This window comes from Macrobrachium rosenbergii, chromosome 3 (genome assembly GCF_040412425.1).
Source record: "Macrobrachium rosenbergii isolate ZJJX-2024 chromosome 3, ASM4041242v1, whole genome shotgun sequence".
Taxonomy (NCBI): domain Eukaryota; kingdom Metazoa; phylum Arthropoda; class Malacostraca; order Decapoda; family Palaemonidae; genus Macrobrachium; species Macrobrachium rosenbergii.
In genome coordinates, this window is record NC_089743.1 from 48,517,564 (window position 1) to 48,537,052 (window position 19,489).

The 19,489-nt window shown below is 34.4% G+C and overlaps 1 protein-coding gene across 7 annotated transcripts in view; it reads right to left on the reverse strand.

The window, feature by feature from the left end:
• Positions 1 to 1,025: 1,025 nt before the first annotated feature.
• ras (Inosine-5'-monophosphate dehydrogenase ras) overlaps positions 1,026 to 19,489 on the reverse strand; it is a 31,221-nt gene continuing 12,757 nt past the window's right edge. Inside the window, exons 11-13 of one of the 7 annotated variants that reach the window (XM_067132536.1) lie at positions 15,241 to 15,342; positions 11,879 to 12,022; positions 1,026 to 2,445 (exon numbers count right to left, since the gene is read on the reverse strand). In XM_067132536.1, the coding sequence (XP_066988637.1) occupies positions 2,340 to 2,445; positions 11,879 to 12,022; positions 15,241 to 15,342 (352 nt within the window). In that variant the 3' untranslated portion in view covers positions 1,026 to 2,339. Of the gene's footprint in view, positions 4,860 to 11,878; positions 12,023 to 15,240; positions 15,343 to 15,608; positions 17,101 to 19,489 lie in introns of those variants that run through there. The other 6 variants (XM_067132527.1, XM_067132544.1, XM_067132560.1 and 3 more) reach the window with 6 other exon arrangements.

Genomic DNA, 19,489 nt, shown 5'->3' on the forward strand with positions numbered 1-19,489 from the left:
CTGATTGGTTTAACATCTTTTCCTGGAGTGAAATTTACAAGGTCCTCTAACAACACTCAGCCCTCATTAACTTACAGAACCAATCTTTGCATCAACAGGCTTTTGCAGTATTGCTGGAAGTATAATTATTGTGATCATAACACCAAAAAAAAAAAATAAATAATTATTTTCAGTGACTAAGTAATAAGTCAGTCATTCCAAATTGGCCTAAACGTTCTCTTGCAAAACAAACTTTCCATAAATTATAAAAAAATGTTTAATTGTTAGATCACTGATAATTGTGCTGATAAAGTATAATCTTCTATGACCACACCAAAAGTAAACACTGGCAAACATCTGGAAGATCACCTAGTTTGTTCAGGTATGTTCCAATCCTTGCTTTGTAAAACCCAAAAGGTTCGTTTCTAAACTGCTTTAAAATATGAATTTACACAAATATACTTATGTGCAGCATTCTCTTTGGGGGCTTACCACTTATGTGTGCCCCGCACACTAAACACAGTGCCCCTTCAAGACCAGCCACATTGCTTCCCTTTACTTCTCAAGTGTCCCCTTTGCTTTCTTCATACATGCCTATCTAGGTTCTTCAACTTTAACTTTGCTTCTTCAAATTCAATAACAAATCCACTGGGCAAACCCTTCAAGTCAAGGAATGTTCATCTGTGGGTATGCAAATGCTAGCATATGCACAAGTCAATGGATATAAAAAGCCATGGTCTTTAACTATGCTGGCAAACTTACAAAACTTAAGCTTTTGACACTGAAAATCTTGATTAAACTCAACAATGAATCACTTCCACCAAGTTGCCAAATTTGAGATTTACCTGACATCCCACCTCCCACAATATTTAATGAATACTCTACTTAACATAATCAAAGTGCATTCTTAAGCAATATTATTATCAAAGCCCACATGAATGCAATAACAACATAACGTCCACGAACAGTCCAAAACTCTCCATTTGGCACTCATTAAATATTCTAGCATATGAATATCAACAGGGGATGGAAAGAAATAACATGTGTTCACTCTGTCATTTGTATTTCTTATAACAGCATACATACATTTCAAATATTATTACAAAGAAAAACCATTTCACTACCCTAGGCCTTACACACTAATATGTATATGGAAGATGCCTTTATCTGAAAAATAAGTGGGTGCGCTTTCACAAACATCACTATGAAAATTAGAAAAAGACAGAAGATTGATTTTTTTTTAGTTTTCATCATCCTACCTCTTTCCTCCGACACTTAAGCAAAATAATTCATAGAAGTGTTTGCATAATGGCACCCAATATGTATGTATATACTTGGACCCTTAAGAATGAGTTATGACAGTGAGATTACCTTCTTATCACACTATTATGGCACGCAAGTCATTCACAATTATTTCACAGCATGTCAAGTTCCTAAGAAGAGAGCATGAACAGTTTTCCAAGCAACAGCATTTTTCTCAGAACAAGGAAGGAGGCATCAGTTACTGGTAAAAGCACCATACCATTAGTTAAGTCAATGATACCCATTACATCAATTGTGATTTTTACGCAAATCCTACACAAGTGGCCTTCCTTGACCTTACTTGAATCAAAACTGTTAGTGGAAATGACACTATAATTGGCACTGAGGATTAATGGTTCAAAAAATATTCAATATAAATATTTGAAGTGAAAATGACAAGACTACGCAATTTAATTTCTTGGATAAAGTTACACATTGGATAAAAACAGCTTTCTAACAGACTACATTTGGTCCAATATCTTGTGAGCTGAAATTTACAATACAGTACTGCAACTACCATTTGTTTACTTTAGATACCACAGGTAATAATGAACTTTTAAAATAATTCTAAAACACAAGCGATATTGCAGAATTAAAAAGCATTAAAATTTTTCTATCATTCAAATCTGAATGAACTACAATGGGATGGTTACACCACCCAGTGGAACACTAAGTGACCCTATTAAAAACTACTTTTAAGTACACAGATATAAATAAATATGCTTTCTGGTCAGTCAAAAACCAAGATAAAACTTGTCATTCTGGAATGAAGTAAACACATTCTGAATGTACATTTGAAAATATTTCCACTATTGAAGGAACTGCTGGTAATTATTGTAATTCAACAAATAGTTCAAGCATTTCACCTAAGACTGTAATTAAATAACATTTAAATTATTTACCTGACAACAGTTCACAGTTCACAAAGCAGACAACCCATGGTGCATAGATATGAATACAATTTTGATGCTGGATAAGATGCTTTACACATTTTTTCATGTCAGCAGTTTCAATCATCCAAAATATGTGTATATCTCTACAGTATATTATTTGTATTTTTAAAATAATCTTTTCTCATGAGAATAAAGACTGTGAACATTACCCTCACGCTGTGCTGAAATTGTGCGTTTCTCAAACTTGAGCTCACCTGCGTACATCATGGATCTGTAAACAAACAACAACATCAAGACTGATGCTGAAGTAATCTTACAATCTACAAGAGTTATGGCATGTTGAAACTTAGGTTATGGAACAACCCGGACATTCTTGGACACCCTCCTGGGGTTATATATGAAGCGTTGGGAATGTTGTCAAGGATACAAAACAGGACTTATTTAATAATTAATGACACCCCATGAGGTACCTAGTCATGGCTAACATTGTGATATCAAACCTAAGTATAAATAATGTTTTGGTAACACTTGAAAACTAACAAGTCATGGTAAAGAGGAATGAATTTATCGACAGAATTCTAACATATTAAAATGTCCAATACTGCAACTGGCTGATGCAACAGAAATGGTAAACCAAACCATAAAATTACCTATGCATTTCCCTTCAAAATTAACAATACAGTATACAAATAGAACCAAGTAACGGAAATAGCAGGCAAACTATTAACATCAGAGGGCCTCCCAGATCTGTTCAAAGCAGAACAGCTTTAAAAAAATAACACAGGCTAGACTGACACTAAAAATCAGGTTCTCATAAACTTGTTGCAGCTTTATACGGGTCAAATTTATCAAACTGTAAATTTTTTAATATTTAATAAAATTGTAAAAAAGTCAACTGAATAAAATCTAATCAAATCAGAAAATGCCTCAATTATCTACAAGGCCAATCAGATCACAAACATCACAGCACCTTTACTGGGTACAAATAATAGGGGATAGGAATAACAACTTATAATCCCACAACAGGATAAAATATATAACACAAAAAAATTAAAAAGGAAAGTGAGATCAGCCATAAGTGCACTTTCAGAAAACACACTCCATAGCCATATTTTCCAATCAAATGCTGACTGTCTGCAGTATGTGCACCAACAACAATACCAAAATCAACTGATCATCAAAACGTAAGAGGAGTCAATGACTTTTAAGTATATTTTAAAACATGAAATAAAATGGTCAATGCAATACATGTGATCCAAGATAAAATATCCAATCATAACTTCTAAGCATACTTTGGGATGAGTTTTATGAGTTTGTGGTTACCTTAAGGCTTCTAATTTTTACACAGCATTTCAAAAATAATTATTTGACATAATGTCTAACTATCATTATTGAAATTCATGCACCTGCTTAAGCCAAAAATCTTTGGATTAAGTTATTAGTGTTAACATGAAACAGCCCAAGAATAATTATCTAGTGTAAATATCACATAATATGTACATATTGCATTTTCCTTTCTGAACATTTACAGCATTCTTCTCTGAGATATCATCCATATATATCCAAAACGTAGAATGCTCCATCTTGAGAACTTATCCCGAAAACAAAATAACCTCTAAAATGCTTGTGTGCCTAATAAATTTTGCACTGCACATCATAAAGTAATATCCAAATATGCAAAAAAGCTTACACAATGGTATGCTAATCTTTAACTAAAAGACCACTGAGATAAATTGCCATTCATATGCCACAACAACAATCACATCAATACCAGGTGAACAAGATGTGCATAAACTAAGACCACTTTATCATAAAATAACAAAGCAAAGAAAACAGCAGCCTCATACTCTGAACCCCTAAGTGAAATTAAATCCTGTGAGATACTATGTGCTGCATGCAAAACATACTCCTTTCCCTAAAATCAGCTTATTCCATTATAATCATTATTCCAGTCAAGGCATAGTTGTAACTGATAGGAAATCATAATACTGTACTGAAGATGGTATGACTAAAAACATCAAAATTATAAAAATATACAACTTGAATATATAAAAGCACAAAAAAACAACCACTCTATAAAGAACAGGCAAAAGCATCAACTTCCACCTATACTGTCAATAATACATAAAAGCCACAGGAGATAATTCACAATTGCATTACCATTTTCATAATATAAATAATGCCATATATTGACTGCTGCACCACAAGAATCATATACGTGAATGAAAACACTGCCACAAGCAACCTTTCCACTTCAAAAGACATGTGCTGCACTTTCTTGAAATCAATCCTGCAATCCCATTTGGCTGTCCTTTTAGAACTACATCTTGCTATCTCATTTGCTGTCTTGCAGATAGAAGATAAAAAAAAAAAACCTGATGAATTTGGTAACTTGCAGTTTGAATTGCTATGCAAAGCATCAAGGTCTCAGCAAAAACATATCACTGATAACATCAATAAGAGTTTAGTAATCTGGAACCAATGTTAACTTTTCAGTGCAAGATGATTCAGAGCTCCATCACATTAGGTTGCGTTGAGGGTCTAGCTAATAGAGACGCTTTTCATATGAGTGAAGACTATGCACGCCACCTTCTCTTTGCGCTGAGGTAGACCGTCTTTCAAGTTTCAACTCGCCGCTGTACAGCATGGCCCTGGTCAGTTGAAAGGGATTGTTTTTTAGCTGACCTGCACACAGGGGGTGATGATAATTCAACTTTATACTGGACACTTGAAAAAACTAAGAATTTTCAGTATTCCACCAAAGAACCTTTGCAATTCCCATGTTAAATATTAGTTGGCATTAGTATTTCAAGTAATGGTTGTCAAAACAATCAAAAGTATGGTATACTCATTGGATACATAAACTGCTTCCACTACCAAGGACTAAGAAGAAGAGAGCAATTGTGCCACGTGCAAGAGTTGAGGAATATCCTAAAAACCACGTGCAGCAGACAGAAGCTTCAGTTTTCACAAAGAGTGGCTACTACAAAAAGTACATGCAAAAAATTACTGTGCTGGCTGCTAATCAATAACTGTAAAAGCACAAAAAATACATGGATGCATGCATTAAACTTTCACATTACTTTTAACTAATTTCATTCTACCACAAAACACTTGCCACAGAGAGAGAGAGAGAGAGAGAGAGAGAGAGAGAGAGAGAGAGAGAGAGAGAGAGAGAGAGAGAGAGAGAGAGAGAGAGAGAGAGAGAGAGAGAGATTTTGTTAAAATATATCGTTAACACTTTCAAAGTTGAGACAATCTTCAATGTGAGTAGTATTAATATAACAGGATCATAAACAAAGCCACTAGATAATGATTACGTTTGGCGAACATGCCCAATTAATCTTTCACAACCTCACTTTGGCAATGTGGACTAAGGAAACCCCTGGAACGTGCTATGGCAGCTACCAGAAAACACATTTAATCACATACAGATGTACCTTCAACTATCGTATACTGTAACAGGAATTTATGACATCAGCATGTGACCTGACTTTAAGACATTCTTCTTTAAACCTAGAACTAACCCCATGCCCAAATAAAGTCACCACTATACAGACGCAGTGGTCTGATTAAACAGTAATTAAAAGAAAATAATCCTTTTATATGGCTAAAATGTTGGAATCAAACCATCCCTATACCAGTAGCCCATCCATAGGTACAGTAGTACTTTAAATGGATAAGCATTTATAAATAAAGTCAGTGTACTATGCAAAATTATTCCAAAACTACCCACTTATCCTACAAAGCAAACAAGAAAAAGTCAACATTTTGACTAATACAGAAAAACACAGTTCCATAACCACTGCATGAAAACATCAATACAAAAGGCATACTTCAACAATCTTCCTCGAAAAAGACTAAGCAGAACATAGTGGTGCTCTAAACCTGCTTAGCGTAAGCCTCTTAAATGTTGTTCAAATACATGGCTTGACACATGACAAACTTCCCTCCGCACAGAAGTTATCAAATAAATGAGCCAATTAAATTCTTTCCTTTGAAATTATAAAAAATAAACTCTAGATTCTGACGTATTTCTTTCAAAAAATTTATAGACAAAGAAAAGCCAAGAACTGCACTCAAGAAGCATTAAGCAAGCTCCAATCCTTCAAGGTGGAGAGTAGCACAATGGCAGCATATCTGATAAAACAAACATCTCATATATAACTGCCTATGGAAGAACTTTAAGAGACCCATTCAGAGATCAGAAGCAAATACCTTAAAGAAAAAACTTCTATAAAAACCTATGACTTCATGCTGCTCTGTATATGTATAAATACTCACAAAAATCTATTATATTTTACTAAACTTTTGCCTTCTTAAGCTTTTGTAACTCCAGGTTACACTTTTCTGGCAGAGAAGGTGATCCAACATACCCATGCTTCTGCAAGGGCCTACACCTAGTAGTAGGAAACCAAATACAGTACATGAATATGCACATATACAAACCATTTAAATAATAACACATAAATTCATCTCAACCATATTAAAGCATAGTGTAATCCTAAATCTCATATGTCAGGACCCAATCCAATTTATGAATTAGTGTGCCATAAAAATACGACACTGGCAGTTTACTTTACTTTGCATGCACAGGGCATGCATTCATTTTTCATAAACTTATTCCCAGCTTTTGAATCTGCAAATCTGAAACGTCACATCTCACAAAACTTCACTGCATGAAATTATGCCTAGGTTGTAAAATATGAATGAAATTGAAGTTCATTCAAAAAAATCTAACCAAAATCTGAGAGGTTTCCATTTCATTAAATTCTTACCTCTCAGTATCTTTTGAGTGTAAAGAAATCTTTCCAAGTTTGCTATGTGGTTTTACACTTGACTATATATTGCATAATGATAATAGTAAACAGTAAGAACAACATTTATGATAAATAACAATAACATTCCTTTTCAGTTATCATAAAAATGAGCATGAAAAGCAATTTTATCCCACAGTCTCAGAGTTATATAACCAAGGGCATCAGAAAAGGAGTTTTGCCCAAGGCAGAATTCAGCCTTGAGAAGTCATTGCCAAAACAAGGTTATGGTTAGGCCTACAATCTTGAAAACAATCAGGCACCACTGACCAACCACTCTCTTATTCCTTTTGATTTAGTTATCACTTATCTTGCTGAATTCACTATCAGATAATACATCTCAATCATAGTTGTCTGCAGTGAGCAAATAATCACTGCTTGCAAGATCAAATTGATTATGGATGGTGTAAGAAAAAATTCACATGGAAGATAAGGAGAAAAGGAAAAAATTCAGGCTGATATATTCACTCTACGAATGCTATGTGTGAGACCAATATCAAAATAGCCATAGTAATTTATGATGTTCCTGGCCAAACAACCTTATGCTGGAAGATCACTTGTTCGTATATTATTTTTACTACGCTTTGCTTAGTTACAAGGTTAGGGTGTAAAGACAGTGCGGGTTCCCTATTTTCAACTTATAAAGAGATCCTCTACTACCAAAAATACAGTAATGGGTCCATTACCAACTAGTAATCAAGAAGTTGCACATTTAAAGCAGTTTCACCATCACTTCATTAACAAGGATTTTTGGCTTTGCACAAGTATTGGTAATAACAAGAAATATCTAAGCCAGTCAATGCACTAGCTTCAAAATTGGTCCTGAGTAACAACTTGGACCAGGAAAAAAAAGTCACTACCAAAAGTAGAATTCCGTAGCAAGAAATTTAAACTTGCCCCTGTGGAATTAAAGAAAACATCAGGAATTGCCAAGTCTGTAATAGACAAGAGCATCTCAATACTGCATACTGAAGATACTGGAAAAGCATGTCTAATGTAGTAAAGTAATGCCAAAGAGATGCATGACAAGTCATCCACTACACCTATTGCCATTGCAGGGCAATTGCCTGTGTTGTCTATGACAGCTCATTTTAAGAAACTGACTCCCCTGCTACTTTAAATAATACCTGCATAAATATAGAATTAGACATCCCCAGTGAGATTTTTCACCAGCTTCAAAATGTACAATGGACAATTACATAAAACAAGAGAAAACACCTCTTCTTTACGTCCCCTTACATATGACCTATAACTTCCCAATCCAACAAAGTGCAATTTACTCATTACTATCATTTAAAAAACGAGAAATACGGTTTTCATATGCATCAGAATCACAAAATTATGTTAAAAACACACAACATACATAAAATACATAAATTGAGTAATTCCCCCCCACTTGATTATATGTTACTCACATAATAAAAGCATGAATATCGATACAGCACACCAATTACATCTCTTAGATGACCATTATTCACACAAGTATAGTATAGCAGTTGAAAGGGTACAGAGGGCTTGTACCTGTATAAGGATATTCTAATTTTTATGGAAACTAGCAGGGCTTTACCATGATCATAAATCAGTTAACAGGACAAGTGTCACATTTCTAGACTCCTATAAAGGTTGCCCAAAGGATTTGTTCTTGAATTGGATGTATATACTGAAGCATGGTACAGTTAAATGACATGGTCAGCTAGGTAGGACAAGACCAACAAGACCAAATGGATCAGATTTAAAGTAAAAGGCAGCATGTAATGCAGCTGGGGTTCTTTTTAGTGGTACCCTACTTTCCTAGAAGGAATGGTAATAAAATATTACGTATAATTCTTACAAAAGTTTAATTGAACACCAATGAAAAAAGTTTTGTCACTGAATTAACATTACTAACACGTATAATCAACGTATTCCAGGCACTAAAGAACAAATAAATGAGTCAGGGGAACAAAACCCATTGCATGGTAACAGTTATTCCTCAGATTTGCAATAATAATAAAGTGAATAGCCTGCCTTTACAGCATCCTAACGACGTCTTTGCTGCAGAAGAGTAGCCCATGAATTATTTTCTAACATGGTAGAAAAGAGCTGGAGCTCATTCATAATAAATCACTTTACTGTGCCACCTTTCTATTAAAAAAAATATTAAAAGATGACCCTCAAGAGATGGTCACAACACTTCTCAAGCAGAAACAATATACCCACCACCCTACAAAGAATTGGCTCAGACTGGGCAAACTTTAAGGTTAGCCAGTTTAACAAAAAAACACATCAATGGAAAGAGAAAGATATGCAAATTCTAAAAATTTTTCCCTACCTTTCACGGGAAGTTGAAAGTGGCTATTTACAACCCTGTGTGGGGACTCTTTTACAAGACCCTAGTAAAAATATGTTAATTTTACCAAGTTATATAAGTTTTTTCTAATTTATTTTATTTTGTAAAATTATAATTACAGCTCACACAGTATCATAATAGATAAGAACTAAAATCAGTAACAAAGTCTGAGCACTGTACATTTGTTGTAAAATATTTACAAGATTTATTGAGATGGGGAGAAGCCACAACTTTTTGTAAAGTACACATGTATTTTCTAACACTTCTTTGCAAAACTACATTTACAGCTGGATTACCATTATAAAAGATATGAACCAACACCAACAGCAATCCCTGAGTATATTTATGAGCAAATAAATAAAAAGACGTCCTGGAGCTGCAGAGAGGCAGTACATTCCCCTTTGAAATCTCAAGGCATATTGATCAATGTCTCCCACGCTGAGCTATTATACCGTAGTTGCCATAAGTCATTTTATGGCCCACTGAAGTGCTATGAACATTTTTCCCGCTAATTTTGTCCAAACCGAATGGCGCATAATATTAATACTCATATGAGTTATCCCGTCCATCACTCAAAACCTGTTATAGGTACTCATGTGATGATTCCCATCCATTAAGGGTTAACAGATGTGAAACTCTTGCACGACGTGCAAGTACAAGCATTTCACACTGTTAAAATATTAAGCAGTTTAACCAGACCACTGAGCTAATTTACTGAGCTTTCTCATGGCTGGCCCTAATTATTTGTCTTTATCTATAATAAAGTTTAGAATTTATCAAATTACAGCTTTTTATAAACTTTTCCAATGCTTAGAAAACAATGGAGACTGGTATGATTTCTCTAAAAGATTTGTTTCTAAAATTTGGCATTCATTGTCAATTATATTTGGGCCAATCACCCAAAAACTGTCTAACTGCTATGTATTACTTAAAATTCTGTACACATATGGATTGGATCATGTGGGCTATCCAAGGGTCAAACAAGAGTGACCAATTTTAAGACGAGTCAAAATTACTTGGGTACCATTCCTCTTGATATGGTGAATTCCATATGTCAACACTGGGATTAAACTGTTTTAATTTGTTACCATGAGATTCACTTCACAATTATACTCAGTGATTATAATGGGTTTCATGTTATGTAATCTTGTCACAACAGTAGCTCCGTAGGCTGATAAAGCTGTGGGATGTCATTATAAACTTGACAAAATACTAATCAAGTATTTTAACACCTACTGACTTCAACTGAAGCCATATGTATGAGGAGGACACCATCAACATCATACTGTTTTATTGCAAGAAAACCTGCACTCAAATCCTTGGCTTGCAAGTTTCCATTATCCTTAATCCAACCGCCAAACAGTCCTGCTACAACTTTAATTATTTCTACTAAGTCCACATGGCTGGCTGTTTTGTAATATACAGTACGAATTTGTTGCATAGTCCTTAAATTTCATAATTCATAATAATTGCAGTACCATTACAATGAATAGTTTCCTAACTAGTTTCTAGTAGTTTTTATCTTATTAAATCAGAAATAAATCCAACATTCAACGAAAAATATGAAGGCAGAATGAAGCATGCCCAAGTTTCAAAATATCCAGCATGATGTTGTGTAAACTGAAGAGAAGAAAAATGCATACAACTTGATCATATAAATATCAATCAAGACATAGAACCTAAATCCACATACACAAAAATGAAATGTTGAATCTTGACTAGAGTGGGATTAGAGAGAGTGAGAATTACTTGGGAGTGATTAGAATAGGGAACAACACAGGCCCTGAACTCCACACTGTAACTCATAAATAAAAAAAACCACATGAATTTATGATAGGAAAGTAACAAACTCAGTTTGATGGGAGTATAGAACATGCAGTCTCCTACCTAGAACCCAATTATAACTAACTGAAAATAATTTAATACTATGACAGAATTCAACCAGGCTGATTTAAAAGTCTGACACATCTACTACAACTATCTCCTGAAACAGATAAAGAAACAACTAAGCCCTCTTTACAGCAAAATGTTTTACCAAAGAACTGTTTGAGTGAAACTTCACAAGCATTTTTAAGTCATCCAGCTGATGTTAGATGTGGTTACTTTGCCAGAGCAATATCTTAAAATGAAAAATATCCAAATTTTCACCAAGACATGATTTTTGTGATTATATTAAAAAAAGAAAGAAAAGAAAAAAAATTTCTATTATAAACTGGATCTAGTTAGTTATAAATGATTTGTTTACCCAGACCTCTGAACTCTTTTAGGGTTCTTCTCGGGCTGGGATAAACTGGATCTAAAAGGCAGTAGGCTCAACCTCCAAAGTTGAGTGATAAGAGTACTTCTCTGTTCCTAAATTAATATCAACCTTACCAACAGCCAAACTGGGTCTATGAAGTTGAACAATCTTAGCTCCAATATTTCATACTTGCAAATGGTACCTTTAAACAAAGCCTCCCAGTTTGCATGTAAAAATTTAGTTCCTATAATAAACCAAAATAAATTAAGCAAGAAGCAACAAAATACCTACATGCCCTGAAAGGTTGTTTTTCACTTACCTCAACATTGAGCACGACTTGGATCCAATGTCTTGGCAACCATGTTGAATGCCACATATCAAGTAAGGTAAAAAGCGTAAAATGGATCCCTTGTCAACTATGGAACCACTGACTCCTTGAGCTACCTTTATGCCATCTCCTTCCCTGAAAACAGCAACCACATTTTAAGTGAGAAAATCATTCAATTACCAAAAAACATAGGTAACCTACATGCAGGACTTGCAAAACTTCAGTCACTCTGAGTCATAAACAAAGCATTCAATATAAACCATTATTTTCAGATTACAATATAGCTTAAATGATATGTACAAAACAGCTGATTCAACCTACTTTAGTTGGATACAGCAACTAGCACAAGCAATTTCTTACTAAACTGTAATGCTCCCATACAAATGTGGCATTTAAACTCACTTAAAATAATCTAAAATTATATAGGTATATGAAAATCATCTGACTGGCAAAACATCTGATCCACATTCCCACTATGAGGCTAAACATCCAATCAGAAAGCATCATACACCAATGAAATCTGTCAGTCAAGCGCCAACCCTGGTTTGGAAACAAGAAGCATCCCCAAGGAATTCATGTTCCTTGTAACAAAAGCTGCATTACAAATGAAGTGGCTTAATCTCAGTTCTCTTCCAGTTAACAAAAACCACTTCCCTTGTGATTGCCAAGTCTCCTGAATGATATAATACATTGTTTCAACAATAGAGCTGCTTATCTCCTCCCATAAAAATTGCACACAAACTATCGCAAACATTGCTCTGACATAGTTCTGAATAACTACCAAAGAGAATCTATGTATTCCTTTTCTCCTTCTGCCCTCCTACTTTCAATATTAATGAAAACTTTCAGGGGCACGCCGACCGCCGAATTTCGAGGAATTGTCAAATTTCAGTTATTAAGTTTTGAATTGTTTTCTGTCTAAATAAACATATCCTGACGCGATAATACTAAAAATAAATTTTTTCGATTGGTTTATTGACAATTTCATTCATTGCTTGTATGACACCGTGAACCACAAATTATAAAGACGACTTGTAAAAAACATCTGTATGGATAATTCAGGTTAGGATCAAGTAAGCTGTACACTGTTCTGGACTGTTTTATGTGTAAATAAACATACAGGTACCTAGAAATGACATTGCTAAAAAATAATAGTTTAGACTGGTTCATGGACAATTTTGTTTATTGCTTGTATGGCACTGTGAACGACAAATTGTATAAAACGTAAAAGTGTCTACGAATGATCCTGGATAGGATCAAGTTTGAGTTATTCCCTGTTTTGGACTGTTTTATGTGTAAATAATTTATCTTGAAATGTTATTGCTAAAAAAAAAAATGTTTTGGTTCATGGACGATTTTGTTCATTGCTTGTATGGCACTGTGAATGACAAATTGTAAAAAAAAAAAGCATGTAAAATGAGTGAAAAAATTTATTCAAAAATAATTGTCACCCACTAAAATATCCCATTCTCTCTACAGGCCTCGTCAGAGAAAACAGGTTATAATGATATACAGATAACTTGCTCTTAATGTCCATTTTCTCTCAGGATTTTTCAGTCCAAAAATATTTTTCTTTTGCTGTTTTCTCGAAACTTACTTTTTTCAAAACAAAATGTTTTTTACACAGTATAAATACGTATCTTTATTTTGTAGCTGGGAAAATCACTTTTCTGTGCAAGTTTTAATTTTGCATATTAATTTTGAAAAGTGACATCATGATTTTTTTCAATTGCAAAACAAATTTCTAAATTTCCCTACAAGAGAATTTTCATTATTACTTGTAAAATGAGTGGTAAAAATTTGAAGCAAATCCTGTTTCTCATTTGGTAGAACTCTATAATGGGGCCTCATGGCGTCAGCACTTCCCTTAAGCCCAATAAAACTATTGCAAAATTAATGGCATGATATATTTACTTAATACTACAGGTCACCTTCCTTCCCATTCAACACTTTCACTCTGGCTCTAAGCAGCCCATGCTTTGAGTTGAGAGAATGATAGTCCTGCCATACATCAGGTGCATAAAATCCTACATGGCTTCCAAGCAGATTGAGCATCAGACACAAAGGGGCCAAAATATTTGAACCAAAATGAGACGACATTGACCATAACTGTTGCTTAATGGTTATTTGTTACTATCTGTAAACTCCAAGAGCCCCAAAATACAACCAAATATAAACACTGATCTAATTGTTTGGACCTGGAAAGCCAAAACCCCTGCATATAAAAATCAATTAAAAAGCAGGAAGATGGTGATGCCTATCAATTTAAACAAATAACAATTACAAGCCAAAGTACATCCTAACCAAACCTCCACAGTAACCTAACAATTTTAACCTTCCAAACCACATACTGCATTACTTAAATGTTACTGTGTATAAATAAAATGCAAATATTAATACTGAGAATCAATTAGGGCTTCACTAACTTCATGGTAAAAGCAAAGTGCTAACAAGATTGTGATGAAAATTGAATAAATCAGTGCAGGACAGTGATATACACTCAACATACAATACTGTGCAAGAATAACCCCAAACAAACTGTGAGAGGCTACTGTGCTCTAGGGTGCTAGGATATATGCAATATCCTTATCTCAAAATGCAAAACAGGTAATTAAGCAACAGCATCTACAAGATATCTCAAAATAGCCCAAGCAATTTTCACTTAACCCAATATGTTTGTCTCAGCTCAAGAGGTCAATTGTATAAGAATGAGACAGAGCTTGTTCACAGATGAAGCAGTCTGTCCAAAGTCAGTAACACCAAGTACCCAAAATGGCCTGGACATCACAACCTAAGAATACCTTAACCTACAAGACCATCTTTTATGACCACAGCCAAGGCTCATTTAGAGGATAGAATCAACTGTGCTTGAGTGATGAGCAGTTGCCATTTCTCTAAGTTTAAAAATGATCTCTACAGAAAATTTATTTCCAATACAGAAAACTGCAACTCCCTTTAGTAACCAGCCCAACTTACTGATAAATTCATAACATTTACCAACTTTCACTAGAACTGATAATGCATGACCTTTGTCCAGCATGTCAGTTCATCATCCTTCCTATCAGTGACTAAAATTCTACTACAGTGTACTGTATAAAGAGGATATTACCAGATTCTACCTCCCTCTGATTGGCTTGGATTATGGTTTACCAATACACAAGGCCTTTGAGGTCTGCATCTTTAATTCTTCAAAATGGCCAGACTGCCAAATAATGCCCCTTTATATATACTGGGGATAACAATCAAGATTTGAAGTATCAAATATGCACACTCAAACATACTGTACTCTTAAACTGGCAATGGGACGTATACAAGGCTATCTACGAGACCGTTGATCTACAGGTCAGTCTTACCCCCCTAAATACATGATACAGTTTGGACTGTGGGCCACCATCGCAGGATTAGTTGAGCCCGTTGCCTTTTTGCATGCACAGCTGATCCTGCTAGGTGGGCCCCTGAACAGCACAAAGCAGGAGTTAGATAAAGGAAGTTAAATCATGGTCAACTCAAATCACATTAAGTGCAAGTCATAAAATGAAACAAGTAGAATGCTGAAAATCAGAAGTAATGACATAAACAAGATGGCCTTCATGTTGATAAAATGTACTGGTAATATTTCACATCAAAAATACTGACACACCATGAAAATTAATCATACCAAACTCACACTCCTAAGAGCAAACACTCTGGTAGGTAGATTTTGTAGTAATAAGCATTTTACTTTTTTCACTGTTCCATTTTCAAATCTTTTAATTTATATTTCAGTATACAATATTAGTTTTCTTCATAATGCAAAAAATCTGCAGACCTACAATGAGGAGATATTAACAAGGATCTCTCACAAAAGAAGTGTTGCAATTTACTCATTTCTTCTTTTTAAGCCATGTAGATCCATTAGCATATCACCTACATGTATTTAAGGCTATCTAGAAAATCAATGATCTACATATAAGTAACACCCGCATAACCACTAAGCACTTTCAGCCTGGATGCCTTTTTGCAGGAGTTAGATAAACAGTTAAATTACGGTCAACTCAAACATCAATATGAAGCATGGAAATTGCTGAAAATCTGAAGTAATGACATTAACGAGACAAACTTTTATTTATAACATCAAAAACAAACTGGTAATATCTAACAAGATAACATGCTTACTGACACCATGGAGTCAAATCACAGATATGCGAATGGATCATGACTGAAAAAGAATAAGGAGCAGTATTCCTTCTGCATGAATTATAAATAACAAATATACCATATGCTACGGTATAATACATAAAAATGGACAATCTGGAAATCACAATAAAAAAAAGGGGGGGGAAATGGTTATCACTACAGAATCCACCTAGCTGAGCAATATCAGCCAACATAACACCACTTTTACAAATAATTCAGAGACTGTACAATAAAAAAAATCAAAAGGATTGTCATAATGCTAAATTCATAAACAGATTTTGTATATATTTTCAATATAAGCTATTTCATGTATTTACAAATCTACAGAAAATGGCAGATCTATCTTTCACATAATCTTAACACTAAATTCAATACAATTTGTAAATAATTACATCCATAATAAATCATGACCTGTCATTGCCTGCTGATCTGTCGTAATATAAATAAATTTCACACACACACACACTACTCAAATGACAAAATATAAATGACACCATCAAATAGCTATTTTAAACCAATGAAATCATAAACAAGCAAGTTATTTAAACAGGTAAAACTCTGCAAAAATCTACTGTGATAACCCACTAAGCTTTAAATACTGTACACATCACAAAACTTTCTATCCACATGACTTTCATACAATAATTTTAGTAAGCAAATCTTTTATTAGTATCAGTAGCTGTTTACCAGGAAGAATATTGTTAGGGGACTTAAGGACACCATCCAATTCCAAACTCCTAAGTAGCAGTCTTCTGGAACTGAACCACCACTATTCAAGCCACAGACAACCTTCCTGAACCATGAAACTAACAGCAAAACATCATCCCCAAAACCAGTCATCCAGACTACAGCAACCATGTCCTCCTAAAAACATGGTAATATGCCCCTGATGACTGAGTACCTGGACTCTATCTCTTGCAAATTCAGCCACTCTATATGAACATGACACAAAGCTGTGTGTGACAGATTTTGGTCATCAAATACTGGATAAGATGGGCTTCTGGACATACTTGGAGGACATACACTGACTGGAGAATCTGAACAGAAACAAAAATAAGGAACAGATTCAATTATTCATGCACCCCTAGATCTCACAACAAAAGACAAAGTTGACAAGCAACCCAATGAGCCAATTTAATCAATAGATCAAAAATTCTCACAAGCATTCCATGAAGATACTCATAACCAAATTCTCACAAGCATTTTATGAAAGATACCCATAACCAGACTGTTAATCCTGACAAATGCATAAAGCACTACCTGAGGTACCAGAAGGCTAATGTCATGTTCTCGATTTACAAGGACTAGAACTGAAGTCAGATATACTTTTTGCAAGCTACTCAAGTGGAATATTTAACAAAGTTTTCTATTACAGGATGTTGAATAAATGTACATGAGCTGCAAAAACTCTGTACAAAAAGATTGGAAATTGCATATCATAAAATGCACACTACCTCAGCAAAACCTGTTTCTAGGCAAATGAGTAATTTCATAAACACCATATCAACCATACAAACAAGCTTATTTTTGTATCCTGAACATTCCAGGTTCATTAATCTCTTGTATGTCAAGCAAAGGGAATTCTCTATACATATTCCCTTGTAATCTTAAGTGTGTCTAATCACTACGGGGATAACATCATTGGACACTCGAGGGATGGGAATAGGTTCAAATTTCAGAGGTAATATTTTAGCCTGAACCATGACTTTGTGAGACGGCAAGATGCTCAAGCCCCTTGTTTGTTTTTGTATGCCTATATAATTCACTAGAAAAAGGAGAAAAAAAAAAAAAAAAAAAACTGATGTGTAAAGCAGGGCCCTGATATCAAGTGTCTCAGAATTAGTTAAAAAGGGCACAATTCCCAAATATCATAGCTTTCCTGTAGTTGTCACTTGTTTCTAAGGTATGTAAGTCAGAGCTGTAGAAGAGCTCTGGATATTATCCATAGTAATGTATATGTTAAAGAGTACATAATGTATACTATATAAAAATACATATATGAGAATGCATTTGTTTTGCACATTCTTGTTATAAAAAGGTATGATTTCTACTGTTTTGTCTATTCTCACCTTTTCTATTTTTGATAAATACATTCCAAGATATATAAACAGTAAAACAATAAAGCAATGAAAATGTTTCATCATTCTCATAACCAATTAAGTGAATTTGTAGTATTTTAACTATAAAAATGCTGTGCCTCACGAACATGAAGCCAAACATGTCTGTCAGTCATCCAGAGGTTAGATGGACTGGCTGGGTTCCCATTACATGTTGCTGAGCCACCACTACAAAACATGGCAATTACAATATGCCCTACATCTCAAACAGCCAAGATTAGATTGAGTGAAATGTTTTTCATAAACAAATCTGAAAGTTAACTTCTAAGCTAGGAATCTCTCACTGCTTAGGTAACAAAAAAAGTTATTAAAATAAATGGTTATGATAGGATAGGAACATGGTTTGGCTTTTTAAAGACAGCAATTGGTGATAAGAGGCATTACTGTTTTGGCTAGAGGTCTTAAACAAATGTTGGATAAACATCCTAAAGTGAATGCAAATGGCAGGTCATGATGGGTTGACAGGTCATAGCCTTCACTAGCTTGGTAGGCCATCACCAATTAACAAATTTTACACTTTTAACAAGAGCTGGGCTGTTTAGAGCAATGCAAGCTAATGAAAATGGTTATTGGTTGAGACATCTTTGAATCCAGAGGGAATATTTGTAAACTACCACCTATTCTCTTAACAATAACTAACTGCTGTATGACAAAATTTGAACATAAAATTTGTAAGATAAATGGGGTTGTTTAAAACACATTATATTTCAAGCAAAGGTAATAGTTGAATATATGGGAACGAATAGGGAAATATCATTTGTGACCTTTGTTAGTTCAACTTCATTCTAATCTAAGGAAGGTGTTCCTAACTGGGTGCTGAGCAAGAGCAAGGAGCAAAACAGGAGCTTTCTTACAAAAACACTAGCTTTTCCTCTTGTACAGACATTCTTTGTACATTCTGCTTACATAACCATAAACATCTTGCAAAGGGAGTTTCTCTGGAAACCTTAATGTGATTCTTTCTTATTTCCTTCTTTTGCAGATTTTCAGTTGATCTGCTGATTCCTTAAAAATTTTTTGACAGAGTACTTTCCTTCTAACATCTCTTAATCCTCTCATATTCGTTATAAAAAACCAATGTAAATGAACAATTTGTCTAAAATTTCCAAAATGGGCAAAACCTCAACTAGCAAAATGTAGACGATGCACTGCTAAAAAAAAAAATTATAGCAAACACAACAGATGAAAAGACGGACAACAACACAGCTGGATGCTGCCGACATAAAAGTTAACACACCGGCACCACACTATTCCTACTTAATACTTGAAAAATCCATCTAGTACTTCCAGATAAGGATATACTGTATGT